This window comes from Macaca mulatta, chromosome 14, assembly GCF_049350105.2.
Source record: "Macaca mulatta isolate MMU2019108-1 chromosome 14, T2T-MMU8v2.0, whole genome shotgun sequence".
NCBI classification, from domain to species: Eukaryota; Metazoa; Chordata; class Mammalia; order Primates; family Cercopithecidae; genus Macaca; species Macaca mulatta.
In genome coordinates this window covers 7,354,043-7,372,218 of record NC_133419.1, presented here as the reverse complement: position 1 = coordinate 7,372,218, position 18,176 = coordinate 7,354,043, and the positions used below count along the sequence as shown (strand labels likewise).

The window sequence follows — 18,176 nt, the reverse complement described above, 5'->3', positions numbered from 1 at the left end:
CTCCTGGGTTCAAGCAGTTCTCCTACCTCAGCCTCCTGAGTAGCTGAGATTACAGGCGCATGCTGCCACACCCAGCTAATTTTTGTAGTTTTAGTAGAGACAGGGTTTCACCATGTTGGCCAGGCTGGTCTTGGACTCCTGACCTCAGGCGATCTGCCACCTCAGCCTCCCAAAGTGCTGGTATTACAGGCGTGAGCCACCGTGACTGGCCAAGGGAAAAAAAAAATTAATATTTGGGTGAGCGTCACCCAACATGAAAGCTTCCTGTGTTGTAAAATTCCCTTGTGGCTGCTCCATCATCTCTTGAGTGGCTGGCTTCTGGTATTCTTACCCGTTCTTCTTCTGGGACACTTAGGGTGCTAGCTGTTTTTCCTTTTTCTAAACATCACTGCAATCGACAACTTGACGTATGGAATTCTGTCCCTACAAATAAACATGTTAAGAAAAAGTTGAGGGGCCAGGCGCGGTGGTTCACGCCTGTAATCTCAGCACTTTGGGAGGCCAAGGCAGGTGGATCATGAGGTCAGGAGTTCAAGACCAGCTTGGCCAACGTAGTGAAACCCTGTCTCTACTAAAAATACAAAAATTAGCTGGGTGTGGTGGCAGGTGCCTGTAGTCCCAGCTACTTGGGAGGCTGAGGCAAGAGAATTGCTTGAACCCAGGAGGCAGAGGTTGCAGTGAGCCAAGATTGTGCCACTGCACTCCAGCCTGGGCAATGCAGCAAGACTTTGTCTCAAAAAATAAATAAATAAATAAATAGTTGGCCAGGTGCAGTGACTCACGCCTGTAATCCCAGCACTTTGGGAGGCCGAGACGGGCGGATCACGAGGTCAGGAGATCGAGACCATCCTGGCTAACATAGTGAAACCCCGTCTCTACTAAAAAAATACAAAAAACTAGCCGGGCGAGGTGGCGGGCGCCTGTAGTCCCAGCTACTCGGGAGGCTGAGGCAGGAGAATGGCGTAAACCCGGAAGGCGGAGCTTGCAGTGAGCTGAGATCACGCCACTGCACTCCAGTCTGGGCGACAGAGCGAGACTCCATCTCAAAAAAAAAAAAAAAAAAAAAAGCCTTCAAAGGACTGACTGGGCGCGGCGGCTCACGCCTGTAATCCCAGCACTTTGAGAGGCTGAGACTGGTTGATCACCTGAGGTCGGGAGTTCGAGACCAGCCTGACCAACATGGAGAAACCCCATCTCTACTAAAAGTACAAAATTGGCCGGACGTGGTGGCACATGCCTGTAATCCCAGTTACTTGGGAGGCTGAGGCAGGAGAATTGCTTGAACCCGGGAAGTAAAGGTTGCGGTGAGCTGAGATCATGCCATTGCACTCCAGCCTGGGCAACGAGAGCAAAACTCCGTCTCAAACAAAACAAAACAAAACAAAATTAGCTGGGCATGGTGGCAGGCGCCTGTAATCCCAGCTACTCAGGAGGCTGAGACACGAGAATTGCTTGAACCCAGGAGCCGAGATCGCGGCAGTGCACTCCAGCCTGGGCAACAGAGTGAGACTCCATCAAAAACAAAAACAAAAAACCTTCAAGGGACGGTGTCCTCTGAGCCAGGATTTTAAGAAAGCTATTCGATACTGCAGCATTTGTATTTCTGAAAAAGTAGAAACAACGTAAGTGTCCAACAGTGCGAAAGAGTGAATTAAATTATGATTATCTGCTCAATGGAAAATTGGGGAACCATGAAAATTATGGTAAGCAGCCAGGTGCAGTGTCTCATGTCTGTGATCTCAGCATTTTGGGTAGCCAAGGCAGAAGGATCTCTTGAGCCCAGGAGTTGGAGACCAGCCTGGGCAACAAAGCAAGATCTCATCTCTACCAATAAATAAATAAATTAGCCAGATGTGGCTGGGCGCGGTGGCTCATGCCTGTAATCTCAGCACTTTGGGAAGCCGAGGCGAGCAGATCACCTGAGGTTGGGAGTTCGAGACCAGCCTGACCAACATGGAGAAAGGCCGTCTCTACTAAAAATACAAAAAATTAGCTGGGTGTGGTGGGGCATGCCTGTAGTTCCAGCTACTTGGGAGGCTGAGGCAGGAGAATCTCTTGAACCCAGGAGGTGGAGTTTGCAATGAGCTGAGCTCATGCCACTGCACTCCAGCCTAGGCAACACAGTGAGACACCATCTTAAAAAAAAAAAAAAAAAAATAGGCCGGGCGCGGTGGCTGAAGCCTGTAATCCCAGCACTTTGGGAGGCCAAGACGGGCGGATCACGAGGTCAGGAGATCGAGACCATCCTGGCTAACACGGTGAAACCCCATCTCTACTAAAAAATACAAAAAGCTAGCCGGGCAAGGTGGCGGGCGCCTGTAGTCCCAGCTACTCGGGAGGCTGAGGCAGCTGAATGGCGTGAACCCTGGAGGCGGAACTTGCAGTGAGCTGAGATCCGGCCACTGCACTCCAGCCTGGGCAACAGAGCGAGACTCCGTCTCAAAATTAAAAAAAAAAAAAAATAGCCAGGTGTAGTAGCTCACGCCTGTGGTCGCAGACACTTGGGAGAGTGAGGTGGGAGGATCGCTTGGGCCCAGAAGATTGAGGCTGTGGAAAGCTGTGATCGCACTCCACCCTGGGCAAGTGAGACCCTGTCTCAAAAAAAAAAAAAAAAATTATGGTAATGAAGGCATGGAAGATGTTTGTGGTATAAAAGGTTCTTGTTTTCTCAAATCCCAAGGTCAATTTAAGGAAAATAAAAATATTTATTTATTTATTTGTTTTTGAGCCGGAGTCTCACCCTGTCGCCCAGGCTGGAGTGTAACGGCGTAATCTTGGCTCGCTGCAACCTCCGCCTCCTGGGTTCAAGCAGTTCTCCTACCTCAGCCTCCTGAGTAGCTGAGATTACAGGCGCATGCTGCCACACCCAGCTAATTTTTGTAGTTTTAGTAGAGACAGGGTTTCACCATGTTGGCCAGGCTGGTCTTGGACTCCTGACCTCAGGCGATCTGCCACCTCAGCCTCCCAAAGTGCTGGTATTACAGGCGTGAGCCACCGTGACTGGCCAAGGGAAAAAAAAAATTAATATTTGGGTGAGCGTCACCCAACATGAAAGCTTCCTGTGTTGTAAAATTCCCTTGTGGCTGCTCCATCATCTCTTGAGTGGCTGGCTTCTGGTATTCTTACCCGTTCTTCTTCTGGGACACTTAGGGTGCTAGCTGTTTTTCCTTTTTCTAAACATCACTGCAATCGACAACTTGACGTATGGAATTCTGTCCCTACAAATAAACATGTTAAGAAAAAGTTGAGGGGCCAGGCGCGGTGGTTCACGCCTGTAATCTCAGCACTTTGGGAGGCCAAGGCAGGTGGATCATGAGGTCAGGAGTTCAAGACCAGCTTGGCCAACGTAGTGAAACCCTGTCTCTACTAAAAATACAAAAATTAGCTGGGTGTGGTGGCAGGTGCCTGTAGTCCCAGCTACTTGGGAGGCTGAGGCAAGAGAATTGCTTGAACCCAGGAGGCAGAGGTTGCAGTGAGCCAAGATTGTGCCACTGCACTCCAGCCTGGGCAATGCAGCAAGACTTTGTCTCAAAAAATAAATAAATAAATAAATAGTTGGCCAGGTGCAGTGACTCACGCCTGTAATCCCAGCACTTTGAGAGGCCGAGGCGGGCAGATTGCCTGAGGTCAAGAGTTTGAGACCAGCCTGGCCAACATGTAGACACCCCGTCTCTACTAAAAATACAAAATTAGCCAGACGTGGTGGTGCACACCTGTAATCCCAGGTCCTCAGGAGGCTGAGGCAGGAGAATTGCTTGAACCCAGGAGGTGGAGGTTGCAGTGAATCGAGATCGTGCCACTGCACTCTAGCCTGATGACAGAGTGAGACTCTGGCTCAAAAAAAAAAAAAAAAAAGTCTCGTGTACCCCTAGGCTGGGCACGGTGGCTCAGGCCTGTAATCCCAGCACTTTGGGAGGCTGAGGTAGGTGGGCAGATCACCTGAGGTTGGGAGTTCGAGACCAGCCTGACCAACATGGAGAAACCCTGTCTCTACTAAAAATACAAAATTAGCCAAGCATGGTGGCGCATGCCTGTAATCCCAGCTACTCAGGAGGCTGAGGCAGGAGAATCACTTGAACCCTGGAGGGAGAGGTTGCAGTGAGTCAAGATCGCGCCATTGCACTCCAGCCTGGGCAACAAGAGTGAAACGCGGTCTCAAAAAAATAAATAAATAAATAAGTGACATGAAATAATATTAAACAAGGACCTTCCTAGCTAAGGGATGCAGGGCTTCTGTGAAAGGGGAACTTGGAGATTCGAGAATGAACAGGACTTACTCATCTCTTTGACGTCTCCCAGTGACCCTGCCTATGACCCCCATGATGCTCCCACATCCCTCTTTCTCATCCCCAGAGAGTGCCTGCCTGGAATGCCCAGCAGGCCAGCACGCGGGGATCATCCAGCCGCAAAGGCAGTCTCAGCATTGAGGACACTTTTGAGAGCATCAGTGAGCTGGGGCCTCTGGAGCTGATGGGCCGGGAGTTGGACCTAGCCCACTGTGGGACCCTCCGGAAGTCCCAGTCGGCCGACTCCCTGAACTCCATCTCCTCCGTGAGCAACACCTTTGGGCAGGACTTCACCCTGGGCCAGGTGGAGGTGAGCATGGAGTACGACGCTGCCTCCCACACCCTGCACGTGGCAGTGCTGCAGGGCAAGGACCTCCTGGAGCAGGAGGAGGCCAGCTTCGAGTCCTGCTTCATGCGCGTCAGCCTGCTGCCCGACGAGCAGATCGTGGGCATTTCCCGGGTAAGTGGGGCTTAGGGTGGGGCACAAGGGTGCTCTGGGCTCACTAGACGCCTCCCAGGCAGACAGGGCGGTGGGGCCCGGCAGGATCCCAGGAAGGCACTAGAGCGCAAATATGGATGCTGATCCTAGAGCTGAAGCTTCAGACGGTAGAGAAAGCTCCATACAGAGCCGGGAGGTGGGGGGCTCCACCTGAAGGCTCCCATTGTGTGGCGTTCTTAGCTCTCCTGCTAGGTGAATACAGAGTGTGGCAACTGTCCCTGTCCACATCTGCCCTGTGTCAACATGGGGTCCCAGCAGAAAAGGGATGACATGCTCAAGAGGGCTAATTTGGGGAGAGCTTAATAACAGGACTGTCCAGGTACAGTGACTCATGCCTGTAATCCCAGCACTTTGGGAGGCCAAGGTGGGAGGATCGCTTGAGCCTAACCAGGAGTTGAAGGCCAGCCTAAGCAACACGGCAAAATTCCTTCTCTAACAGAAAAAAAAAAAAAATGTAGCTGGGTGTGGTAGTGCCAGCTAATGTATAGTCCCAGCTATTCAGGAGGCTGAGGTGGGAGGATCACTTGAGTCCAGGAGGTTGAGGCTGCAATAAGCCACGATTGCACCACTGCACTCTAGCCTGGGTGACAGAATGAGACCCTGTCTCAAAAAATAAAAATAGGGGTGGGCGCAGTGGCTCACACCTGTAATCCCAGCCCCTTGGAAGGCTGAGGCAGGTGGATCACCTGAGGTCAGGTGTTTGAAACCAGCCTGGTCAACATGCTGAAACCCCATCTCTCCCAAAAATACAAAAATTAGCCAGGCATGGTGGTGCACACCTGTAATCCCAGCTATTTGGGTGGCTGAGGCAGGAGAATTGCTTGAACTCAGGAGGCGGAGGTTGCAGTGAGCCAAGATCATGCCACTGCACTCCAGCCTGGGCGACAAAGTGACTCCACCTCAAAAATAATAAATAAATAAATAAATTTTAAAAATGAAAATAACAAGAACGTTTAGAGTGGCGCAGATGGGTTGTGAGGCGACCTCAGGGATGGCATGGTACCCTGGAGGGGTGTAACAGGAGGGGCGGTCCCACTCTAGATCTGAAGGGATGAGGGGAAGGTGAGGTTACTGGGCCCAAGAGGATAGAGGGCCACCTTTTGTGGAAAGGGCTACCTTGGTGGGAGCTGCGCCCTTTGGCCAAGGGACATGGTCGTCCCGCAGCAATACTGCAGAGAAGGACCTCCCTCCCCCTCCAGTTTCCTTCTGGTGACCTCCACTGGTTGACCTGACCAGAAGCCAAAGGCCAAGGGAATCTGTTGACACAGCCCATGGAGGTCAACTCTCAGGGCCAGAGCAGAGTGGGGAAGGGTGAAGAATAAAGCGTGAGGGGCAGGGAAGGCACCCAGTCCCTTAGGCTACCCTTCACACATCCCTGTACCTCACAGAGCCAAGCCAACAGAGCCACATCTGGGCTGAAGGATGGGGATGGCCTGTGACCAGAGTGCAAGGAGGGCGTGTTTAGGCAACACGTTGGGGTGGCCCAGCTTCTGAGAGTCAGTATAGTAGGCGATTAGGAGCAGGACCTTGGAGCCTGATTGCCTGGGTTCAAATCCTGGTTCCACCTCTTCCTAGCAGTATGACCTTGGGTAAGTCAGTTTAGCACCCCATGACTCAATTTCCCCATCTGTCAAATGGGCATCATGGTTATTGAGAAAGAGATGGGTTAACATATGTGGAGTTCTTAGCCCAGCCCGGGTCAGTGCCCCATAGGTTGGCTCTCAGAACCGTGCAGAGCTCCTGTCGTGCCCAGCCATGTTGCCTGTGGTCTGGGCTGCCTAGAGGACTCTGGGTGGTTCAGGACGCATTCCTGGAGGAGGGTCATTGGCAGACAGCAGCCACCACAGCCTGATGTGTGCTGAGAACCTGGTTCACAGAGCCTAGCACAGCCATGATTCTCTCATTAGCCCCTGAGGCCAACAGGACGGATTGTTAGGGCATCTTACAGAGGAGGAAACTGAGGCTCGGGAAAGTGCTTTGCCCAAGACAACCCCAGTAAGGAAGCAGGAGGTCCGGGACTCGAACCCAGGGTTCCATCCTCCTCCACCCATGTGCGCACAAAGCACATGTTCAGAGAATGGCTGGTTGGGGAGCCCAGGCCCCCATGAGCAGGGGACAGCTGAGAGGCTAATTTAGCCGAAGGAGGGACAGGTGGAGCCAGATCATGACCAGCCTGAATGCCGAGGTCAGGAGGTCAGGAGGCCAGGTGGGCTTTATCCCTTGGAGGCCAGGAGCCCTTCAAAAGCAAGGGGTTGTGTAGGGAACGTGAGCACTGTGAGAAGAGCCTTTCCATGCCCAGGCAGTGACAGAAGAGTGTGGTCATGGTGGCTGGTGGCCCTGGGGGATTTATTCTGGGGAAGGCAAGCTTCCCAGCATAACAGCCTGGGCAATCCCACAGGGGGTGCTGCCCCCAGGCTAGGCAGCCCCTCAGCCTCAGGCAGGGTCCAAGGATGAGAACACCTTTCTTTAAATATCGCCAGGCAGTGACTAAAGCATCCCCCCCCCCATTCCCCAGAGACAGTGCCCGCAATGCACCTTCCCGGGGGCCCGCCCACGACTTCCTGGGAGGAGGCCAGTGGCGCCCACCAGGCAGGACTGGGCTTGGAAACCGAGTTGGCCCAACCTCGCCTAGTCCTCCCTTCCATCCACCCATCCAGCCTACGGTGTTCAAACAGTCCTGGGCCAGGCTCTTCAGGAACCTGGGACATCAGTGGCTCGTGACTCCACAGACAACTGTCCCACTCCACTGCTTGCCTGGCCTAGGGCTAGACTCGAGCAGATGCAAGAAAGATGGAGACCACCTCCTCCAGGGCATCTGGAGGGTTCTGGGGTGCCACGGGCACTGAGGACAGAAATTAGTTGGGATCAGATTGTGGGAGCTTCAAACGCCAGGCCGCTAGATTGGCCACCACTGAGGAGAGGACAGGAGGCTTTTAAACCTTCAAGGCTGAGCCACCAAAGGAAAGATTGGCATTGAAGGTGTCATGACAACAGAGCGAGGACTCTAGCCTGGGCCTCTGGACTCCCTGTCCAGTGCTCTCTCCCTGCTGCGGCCTCTCAGGCCCCTAGCGCCCTCCATGGCCCTTTCTCCTGCAGATCCAGAGGAATGCCTACTCCATCTTCTTTGATGAGAAGTTCTCCATCCCCCTGGATCCCACAGCCCTGGAGCAGAAGAGCCTGCGGTTTTCTGTATTTGGCATCGATGAGGATGAGCGCAACGTCAGCACGGGGGTGGTGGAGCTGAAGCTTTCTGTGCTTGACCTCCCGCTGCAGCCCTTCAGCGGCTGGCTCTATTTACAGGACCAGAACAAGGTAAGTGACCCGCCCCGGCCTACTCGTCCGCCTCGGAAGAGCGCGCACACACATACACTCCCATTAAGGGACTCCATCATCCTCAGCAATGGCCCGAACCCCAACGTCATTAGGAGAGCAGAGAAGAAGACCAGAGCCACGTCTGAGGAAACCGCTTACTGCAGGCAAATTTCAGAAACATCCCAACCACTGTTTACAGCTCTTCTGCTGCTTTGCCACCAAAGCTTCAGAGGCTCTACCCCTACTGCGCTTCTGCTAGAGAAACATTCCTCTGGCCTTAGAGGGGATGATTTCAGACAGAGGCCAAGCTGCACTGTAGTTTTGTAATTGTAGGAATGTTCACAGAACATCATTGCTGTTTAAGCAAAGAATCGAATTCCATTCCACTTGGATCGCTGCGTATTACTACCGCAGAGTGTTTTCCTTGGCCTGCAATGACGGAACAAAACTACATTTGATAGCTACATTTGACAGGCCGCCTCTGGCCTTTGGTCCCAGGCAGGGCCCACACCCGGTGGAAGGGAGGGGTGGGACATGCTCCATGCAGTGGCGGGGGGTGGGTGGCTGTCCCTTTCTCCAGGCTGTCCCTGCCAGCCTGGAGCCCTGTGCTGAGGGGCCCCCGGTGCAGCCACTTCTCTGTGGAGAAGGAAGCCTCAGCCTTTCCCTGGCAACCAAGGCCTTCCCTGGACCCCTCACGTCGGGTGGAGAGAAGCCCTCTGAGCCACCCATCTGTCCCCCAGGCTGCCGATGCTGTGGGGGAGATCCTGCTCTCCCTCAGCTACCTCCCCACAGCCGAGCGCCTCACCGTGGTCGTGGTTAAGGCCAAGAACCTCATCTGGACCAATGACAAGACCACAGCGGGTAAGGCCCAGCAGGCAGCCCAGCTCCCCCATGTGGCTCAGTGGAAGCTGTGGCCCAGCTGCTGTGCTGTGGGCACCTGGAGGCATCAGCAAGTGTGGGACACAGTGCCAAGGTTCCCCTCAGCTTTGCTGAGCCCAGAAGTCGTGCAGATGGGTAGGGGGTGGCATGGGCACAATTAATCCAACGGGGGAAACATGAGATCCCTGGAGGGTGGCAGGGGCCCCTGTGATGGCAGAGTGAAGGGGGTCAGAGTGATGGGGGGTCTGAGGGCAGGAGGCAGCACTCAGGGCTGGGGGCACTGGGCAGGGAACCAAGGTGGGCATCTGTTTTCTGGAACTGGAATTCATGATGGAGGCTCCATTCCCAGAGACAGGGCAGTACCCCAGACTCCAAAAAGGGACCAGGGCCATGGGGTTGAGGTGGGTGCCAGGCAGGACCTCATGCCTTAGGTCTGCAGGAGCCCCCAGTCCCTCAGTCCCTCTCAAAGCAGTGACCGTGGAGGCAGCTGTATTCTAGAGAACTGAAGACAGGGGGCTGGGGGAGCCTGATCTATTGGGAGTTGCAAGTCTTGGGACGGCGCGGGGGAGCGGGGGAGGGGCCAGCTCCAGGCAGGTGCAGCAAGGACACTCCGTGGGCAATAGGTGATGGGCAGACGGCAACTTGTTATTTCAGAGCCGCACACGGTTGAGTCAGGCTCTGCTGTGCGGGTGCCTGGTGACTCAGGGCTGACGTCTGCACTCGGGCCATTTATAGAAGGAACACGGTAGGGCTGCTGAGTTCCCCCCAGCATCCTAGGAGGGGAGGGCGTGGGCTGTGAGGCAGCTGCCTGAGCACAAAGCCCAGCCCTCACCTGACATGCTGTGTGAGCCTCAGTTTTCTCATCTGTGAAATGGGAAAAAAAATAAAGGACCAAGGGCGGGGCTGCAGGAGGTCACAGCAACAGCAAAGCATTGAGGAGTCTGGAGTCGGTGGGTGGAGCCAGACTGGGCAGGGCTGTGGTGAGTGAGTGTGACGCTGGCCCTCACTGCTGCACCTGCCCACAGACCCCTTCGTCAAGGTATACCTGCTGCAGGATGGGAGGAAGATGAGCAAAAAGAAGACAGCTGTGAAGAGGGATGACCCCAACCCGGTGTTCAACGAAGCCATGATCTTCTCAGTGCCAGCCATTGTGCTCCAGGTGAGGGGGGCTGGGGGACGGGAAGGGGCCAGGTCACCCCAGGGCTCTGGGGCTGCCACATCTCTCCACCTTCACTTCTCAGGGCCCCTGCAGGGGTAGCAGTTTGCCTCCAGCCATCACTTTCTAGCAGTTATTGAGTGCCACTGGGGCCAGCCCTAGGGTGGGTGCTGGGGACACAGGCACAGCTTTCTTGGTGCTCACAAGGGACAGGCAGGAGAGTCCCTAATCCACTAAGAGTGTCCTAGACTCCCGCAGTCAGGTGAGAGGGCTTCCTGCAGGAGGGGATACCCAGCTCTGAGGGAGGACCATTCCTGGTGGAGGAATTGCAGAGGGCTAGAGAGGAGCCGGGGTGAGCCAGGCACCCACAGTTCCTGCTCTGAATCTCCCAGGCTCTATTTCAGGGTTCTGCTGAACTCCTCAAGTTCCCGTGGTCTTCAAAAGGTGACATGCTCCAGGGAGACCTCTCCCAGCAGGGACATCACAGACCACGGGTGGGAGCACTGCAGAGGTTAGGGCTCGGGCCCTGCTTGCATGCCTCGGAGGATGGGGCTCACACCACCTTCCGTCACTATCTCTAGCCCTCCTCCGCACTCCTGACAATGAGAAAGTCCTTTGTGCCTTGAGCCAAAACCTGCCTCCATAGCCCCAGGGCTATACAGAACCCGCCTAATCTCCCCCAACCCAGGGACCCCGCCTGTACGTAAAGGCCCAGAACTCTGCCTCGCTCTGAGTGTTCCTAACCCAGGCACATCCCAGCATCTCTGGCCCATCCTGGGTGTCGTAGCCTTCGCCTGCCACCCTCGTGGGGCAGGCTGCCCGTGTGTCCTCTGCCTCCCCCCGGGTGTCATAGTGCCACTTCTCCACAGCCTCTAAAAGCGAGAGACTTCTGGGGACCATGTGGGAAGAGGGGGAGGAGAGAGATCGGGCTGGGTCTGAGTTTCAGCTCCCACTCTCATCTCAGGCACGGCCTCTCCTGTCCTCGGTTGTGAGTGCAACGTGGTGATATCAGTAATAGCATGTTCTGACTGTGCGCAGGTTCTACACAGTTCACTCATTTTGTTTCCGAAACAGCCCTATGAGATAGAAACCAATTTTTTTTTTTTGAGACGGAGTCTCACTCTGTCGCCCAAGCTGGAGTGCAATGGTGTGATCTCAGCTCACTGCAACCTCCGCCTCCTGGGTTCAAGCGATTTTCCTGCCTCAGCTTCCCGAGTAGCTGGGATTACAGGCACCTGCCACCACAGCCGGCTAATTTTTGTATTTTTAGTAGAGTTGGGGTTTCACCATGCTGGCCAGGCTGGTCTTGAACTCCCGACCTTAGGCGATCCGCCCACTTCGGCCTCCCAAAGTGCTGGGATTACAGGTGTGAGCCACTGCGCCTGGCCCCAATTTTTTTTTTTTTTTCCTTTGAGACAGAGTCTTGCTCTGTCACCCAGGCTGGAGTGCAGTGGCATGATCTCGGCTCACTGCAACCTCCGCTTCCCAGTTTCAAGTGATTCTCCTGCCTCAGCCTCCCAAGTAGCTGGGATTACAGGCAAGCACCATGATGCCCAGCTAATTTTTGTATTTTTGGTAGACACAGGGTTTTACCATGTTGGCCAGGCTGGCCTCGAACTCCCGACTTCAGGTGATCTGCCTGCCTTGGCCTCCCAAAGTGGTAGGATTACAGATGTGAGCCACCGCGCCCGACCAGAACAAATATTATCATCACCATTTCACAGATGGAGAGGCTGAGGTAGCAAGAGCCCAAGTCACTGCCCAAGGTCACACAGCAAGGAAGTGGAGGCCAGGCATGGTGGCTCACGCCTGTAATCCCAGCACTTTGGGAGGCTGAGGTGGGTGATCACCTGAGGTCAGGAGTTCAAGACCAGTCTGGCCAACATGGTGAAACCCCCATCTCTACTGAAAATACAAAAATTAGCCAGGCATGATGGAAGGCGCCTGTAATCCCAGCTACTGGGGAGGCTGAAGCAGGAGAATCGGTTGAACCTGGGAGGCAGAGGTTGCAGTGAGCCAAGATCGTGCCCCTGTACTCCAGCCTGAGCAACAGAATGAGACTGTCTCAAAAAAAAAAAAAAAAAAAAGGAGGAGGGGGAAGTGGGGAGGCCAGCATTTGAACCCTGGCAGGCAGGTGCTGCCGCTGTGGAGGGAGGCAGCAAGAGAAGCCTGAGGGCCTAGTTCAAACTCTTGCCTGCCATTTATTTGCTGAGTGACCTGGGGCAAGTCTCCTCACCTCTTAGATCAGAAGTGAGGATTCAGGGAGCCCCCACTGGGGCCTGACATTTGTAGCCTTGAACCCAGGAGCCAAGAAGTGCCTCTGACTGCTCCTGGTCCTCAGCACCCATGTTGCCTCTTCCTCAGGACCTGTCTCTCCGCGTGACGGTGGCTGAGAGCAGCAGCGACGGCCGTGGGGACAACGTGGGCCATGTCATCATTGGGCCATCAGCCAGTGGCATGGGAACCACACATTGGAACCAGATGTTGACCACGCTGCGCAGGCCTGTGTCCATGTGGCACGCTGTCCGGCGAAACTAGCAACCAGGGCGGGCCAGGTGGGCAATGGAGCTGCTGGAGCCTGGTACCCACTCGGCTCTGTCTGATGCCCTCTCCATAGCCCAGCTGGAGCCGTGAACACTGGGGTCCCTCATGAGCCATCCTGGTCTCTCTGTCCAGATTGCAGCAGAGGAGTGGGCGTGGCTTTGTGTCCAGGGCCCCAGGGTCTTCTCCTGCTGAGGACCAGCTGTGGCTGGGCCAGGACAGAGGGAGGGCGCTGGGCACTGGACAGCTGTGCTCCATCTCAAGCTCCCTTAACCCTGCTCCTCCGGGGAGGCCAGCTGCCAAGCCGGGCTATATTCTGGAACCCAGCGAATCTTGGGGGCCAGGCACTGTGCTAGGCACCAGCAGGAGTAACACGAACAAACCTGGCCCTTAGGACATCAGGAAGACAAGCTCCCCTGCCCCTGAGGATCTGCTCAGTGCTGATGGCAGCCCAGCTGTGTGGACTCAGGGGCTCTGAGGGCTGGGGAAACAGGAAGTATCTCTTTGACAAGGTAGGAGCTGCACTTGGAGGGGCAGGGAAAGAACTGAGCATGTTGCAGGCAGCGGGCCCAGCCTGAGCTATGGCAGGATGTGAACTTCCCATCACAAATGCAGCCCTCAGCCCACTGCAGTGGATACAAGGAAGGGCCTCCCTCAGGGCCAGAGAAGAGACCAAGAGACCAAGAGACCAGGCCCAGGCGGAAGACTGCTGGCCACGTGGAACACTGGCTCCAGAGTTATTCTCTGTGAAATCTACTCCCCGGACCTCAAACATGGCAAGAACCAGAGGTCCAAAGAGGCCCAGACACAGGTTGTTGTGCTCAGTCCTGCGCAAACCAGGCCCGGGCTCTGCAAGCATTTGATGCCCTTCCAGGCCCACTGGGAGAAAGACGCCTCAGGCAGGTCTCAGCCTGGGAGGTGGCAGGGGTGGGGCAGAGAGAATACTGGCTGCAGAGGTCTTGGTGGGCTGCAGGTGCCTGGGAAGATGTGGTGGACAAGGAGGCTCTCGGGCTGGACCTTGGAGGGGTGGCAGCGGAAGGACAGCCCAGGTGGCTGAGGCCTGATGGGAAGCCAAGAGAGGCCAGGGTGGAAGGGCGGTTTGAGGGACGCCAGGATAAGACTGAATGCCAGGCTAGGAAGGAGATGGCTCTCAATCACAGGGCGGGGGGTGCCCCCGACACTGGGTCTCCTAGCTTCTAGTTCCCGAGAAGCGAAATCTTAGAGGGGGATTCTTGGGCAAGTAGTTTCTTGCGGGTGAGTGCTCCAAGAGAAACTTACCAGAGCCAGAAAGGGAGCTGAGGCTGGAGGAAGGAAGACAAGCAAGTGTGGCTTCAAGATCATCGCCTTGGCCTGACTGCTGTGGGGGCAGGGGCCTGGGCTGTAAGAGGCACCCTGGGGCTCCCACCCAGAAGCAGAGGGGCTGGGCTGTTGCACCTTTACTGGCATCAGTCTTTGGTTACCCCCCAGCTCCAGTGGGAGGAGAGCAGGCAGAGCTTATCGTCCCCAGCCTGGCGTCCCACAGTCCCAGGAAGCCGCTTCTTGCCTTCATGGCTGAGTGCTGGGAAGGTCTGAGCTCACCCAGGCCAGCAGGTGGGGTATCATCTGCTCGGTGGGGCCACCCACAGGTGACAGCATGGACCTTAAGGCTGGCTGCCCCTGTTCCTTGGTCCATAACTAGTGAGCTATGGCGACCCAGGCCAACCAGTTATCCCCAGTGATATGGGGGGAGGAGGGGCTGGAACAGGGGCCCAGGGAACTGGAGGCAGGATGGTGGCTCTCCCCACCTGACACAGCCATGGCCCAGGCCCAAGGCCAGGCTGTCTACCCTGTGGCCACAGCAGGAGGTCAGCCCAGGGCCAGGAAACACAAGGCTGGATAAGGCTTTGTAGCCTGGGATACCCCAACTCTCTCTGACCCAGTGGCTGTGCAGTGCAGGCCACTGACCCCCCTGCCCTCTCCCTACTCTCCCTCCCCCTGACTGCATGACATGTTAACTGTGTGCCCAGGATGGCCGTGGTGGGGACGGGGTATGCCGACTGGAATGATTCTAGAACCAAAATAAAGCTGGGGCGGGAAGAGGGGGCTTCCAGGGAGCCCTGCTCGGCCCTGAATCACCTTCGTCTCTTCTCTAGGAATCAGGGACTCAGGCCTCCTATGGGTTACTGTGCACCCTCCTTCCTGCTACTGGGTGCCCAGAGGGGAGTGAGCCCCATGTCTGCTGAGGAGACCATTACAGGGACCAATGCAGGCTGGGCATGGTGGCTCACACCTGTAATTCCAGCACTTTAGGAGGCTAAGGTGGGTGGATCACTTGAGGTCAGGAGTTTGAGACCAGCCTGGCCAACATGGCGAAACCCCATCTCTACTAAAAATACAAAAATTAGCCAGGTGTCGTGGCACGTGCCTGTAATCTCAGCTACTCGGGAGGCTGAGGCAGAAGAACTGCTTGAACCTGGGAGGCGGGGGCTGCAGTGAGCTGAAATCGTGCCACTGCACTCCAGCCTGGGCAACAGAGCAAGACTCAAAAAAAAAAAGGTCTTTAAAAAAAAAAAAAAAAAAAAAACAAGGAAAGACCAATGCATCAGACTCCTTGGGAAGCTCAGAGGAGCCACTGAGCCAGCTCTGGCAGGAGAGAGTAGGATGACAGGGAGTATTAAGGAAGGCTTCCTGGTGGTGACACCCAGCTGAGGCTTCAGGGCCAGAAGGAGGAGATCAGGTAGACATGGCAGGAGAAGCATTCCTGGCAGGGAACCGCATATTCAAAAGGGCACGAGGGAGCAAAAACTTGGCCAGTGTATCCATTTGGCCAGAACAAAGTGAGGGGGGTGGGAAGAAGGAAGCCAAGGGGGAGGCCTGAAGGGGAGAAAGGCCTTCCACATTCAGCAAATGCTGGTGTTCAGCCCGCAACACTTCAGAGTAGATGCTGCTGCCATCCCCTTTTTTGCAGATGTGGAAAAGAGCTCAGAGAAGTTAGGTAACTAGCCCAAGACCACACAGCCACAGAGCTGGGACTCAAGCTCAGCCTGTCTAGTTACAGAGCCAGTGCTCTGAATCACTCAGCAACAGCGCCCCCTTCCCCAGCTCCTCGAAGGTAGTGCTGAGGGCATAAGAGAAACCCCCCTGGGTCCCCGGCTGCTGGCTTCCCCTCCTCACCCCTGGAAGATCACAAGCGTGGGACATTCAGCATGGATAGGGATGAGCTGATGGAGAACTCCCAGCAGCTGCCGGGAGGCCTGTCCACCGCAGGGACTGACTCTGAAGAGCTTCTGAGGCAACCAATGAGATGGGCTGTGGCAGGAGCCTGTAAGGGGTCAGAGACCAGGGAGGGCTTCCTGGAGGAGGTAGAAGCATGAGAGCTGGCCTTGCAGCAGGGGGACTGTACACATGGAGGAGGGAGGGGGTCTCAAACTGCCTGAGCAAAGGTGTCACAGTGTGTGGGGAGACACAGCTGGGCTGAGGCTTGAGAGGCCAGGTGGGGTTGGGCTGTGGAGGCTGTGCGTCCAAGCTCAGGGAGAAGCTCCTTGTGCTGCTGGCAGTGGGGAGCCATGGTGGAGTCTTGAGCAGGAGCAGGTCCGAAGGAGGGAGGGGTCACTCTAAGAAGCTTTGGAGGTGACACGGAGGGACATCAGTGAATGTTACCCTCACCGGTGAGTGGTAGGAGGGGCAGGCAGGAGGCCTCTGAGCTGCCTTTAGGTTTGGGTTCATTCAGCAGGACTCAAACCAAGGTGCCTTCCTGGAGAGAAGCCAGGACAGCCCAGGCTCTGAGAAGCTGTCTTGCCTTCTTCTCCTCTCTTGTAATCTTCCCAACCTGTTTCCCTCCTTTCTCGGGCCACCCCACCTCCAGGGTCACATCCCTCCCTGCCCCTTCATCTCCCCTCTTCCAGCCCCAGCCCTGGGCCCGTGGACATGCCTCCAGGGTCCCAGGCCCCCTCTGTCTGGGAGCCCCATCGAAGAGGACAGGTGTGGAGGTCTCTGACCCGCCCAGCAGCATTGCCTGGGCCAGGCCTGCATGTGGGAGAAGCAGGGCAAGTCACTGCATCACGGTCAGCAGCAGCTCCACGGTCAGCAGCAGCAAACTCCAAACTTCCCTTCCTCTCTCCCATCTGTCTGTGCCTGCAGACCCCCAAAGGGACCAATCAAAAAGCTAAATAAGCACCAAGATGGGGCCACCAGACTTCCTCTCTCTCCACCACGCCCACCCTATTATCAGCCCTCGCGTCCCACCCTGAAAGATCAATAATGATTTGGCAGGGAGAGGAAGCTGGGGCAGGAGAGCACGTCCCCGTGGCCTGGGGCCCCAGTTAGATGGCAGCCAGGCTGGAGCTGTCTGGGCAGGCTAGACAAAAGGAAACCTGGGAGCACAGGCCCTCTGGGTTCCACCTGGCGTAGAGCTGAGTCTGTTACTCACTTGCTGTGTAAGTTCCTTCCCTTCTCAGGCCTCAGTTTCCCCATTTGAAGAATGGGGGTGTTGGATAAGATGGCCTCTAAAGAGCCCTGTACCTCTGACCTTTGGAGATTCTGTGTGTATGGACTCTGGAGCCCAAGGGCCTGGGCCCAAATCCCAGCTCCTCTGCTTACCATCTGTGGGACCTTGGGCAAATTATCCGACCTCTTTGGGCCTCAGTTTCCTTACTTGTCAAAGGAGGATAAGAATTGAACATACTTCATAGGATGGCATGAAATGACACTTGCCAAATGTCCGGCACAGGTAGGTGCTCAGTAAATGTGAGGTCAAGGCTTTGGGTGGAGGAGTTCAGGCTGAGGGCAAGGGCTCTTGGGATCCGATATTTCAGATGAAAGAAAGTGGGCCAAGGCTGGGCGCAGTGGCTCACATCTATAATCCCAGCACTTTGGGAGGCCAAGGCGAGTGGATCACCTGAGTTCAGGAGTTTGAGACCAGCCTGGCCAACATGGTGAAACCCCGTCTCTACTAAAAATACAAAAATTAACTGGGCGTGGTGGCAGGTGCCTCTAATCCCAGCTACTCGGGAGGCTAAGACAGGAGAATCGCTTGAACCTGGGAGGTGGAGGTTGCAGTGAGCTGAGATCGCGTCACTGCACTCCATCCTGGGCAAGACTCCATATGGGAAAAAAAAAAAAAAAAAAAAAAACATAAGGAAGAGAGCAGAGGACAGGAGATGCATGCAGAACTAAGGACTTCGGGAGCCACACACCAGGGCCCCGTGCACCCTGCCAAGCCACTCCAAGGGGAAAGACTGTATCTCTCCCCTTCACTCAGCCATCCACAAACATCCCACACACCCAAGTCCAGAACCCCAAGCAGGGAGGCAGCCCCTGGTGATGACTGCGCAGGGAGCTGAGCAACCACATGAGGGCAGTGGAGACGTGATCAGGACCGCACAGGATTTGGCCTTAGGATGGGGGTGGGCTGTGAGAAAATGGGGACAGGGGTGAGGCCAGGGGGCCTTGGAGTAGGCAGAGGCTGGAGAGTGGTCACCTGTCCACACATTCCCCATTCATGTCACATGTGGTATTCGTCATC

General features: G+C 55.5%; 1 protein-coding gene across 14 annotated transcripts in view; it reads left to right on the top strand.

Moving 5' to 3' along the window:
* SYT12 (synaptotagmin 12) overlaps positions 1-14,787 on the top strand; it is a 42,456-nt gene extending 27,669 nt beyond the window's left edge. For 6 of the 14 annotated variants that reach the window (XM_077962085.1, XM_028833180.2, XM_028833181.2 and 3 more), the window contains 5 exons: positions 4,354-4,746; positions 7,882-8,097; positions 8,838-8,958; positions 10,002-10,135; positions 12,497-14,787. In XM_077962085.1, coding sequence (XP_077818211.1) covers positions 4,471-4,746; positions 7,882-8,097; positions 8,838-8,958; positions 10,002-10,135; positions 12,497-12,670 — 921 coding nt within the window. In that variant the 5' untranslated portion in view covers positions 4,354-4,470 and the 3' untranslated portion in view covers positions 12,671-14,787. Of the gene's footprint in view, positions 1-3,238; positions 4,747-7,881; positions 8,203-8,809; positions 8,991-9,965; positions 10,168-12,473 lie in introns of those variants that run through there. The other 8 variants (XM_077962088.1, XM_077962087.1, XM_077962086.1 and 5 more) reach the window with 7 other exon arrangements.
* Positions 14,788-18,176: the final 3,389 nt, after the last annotated feature.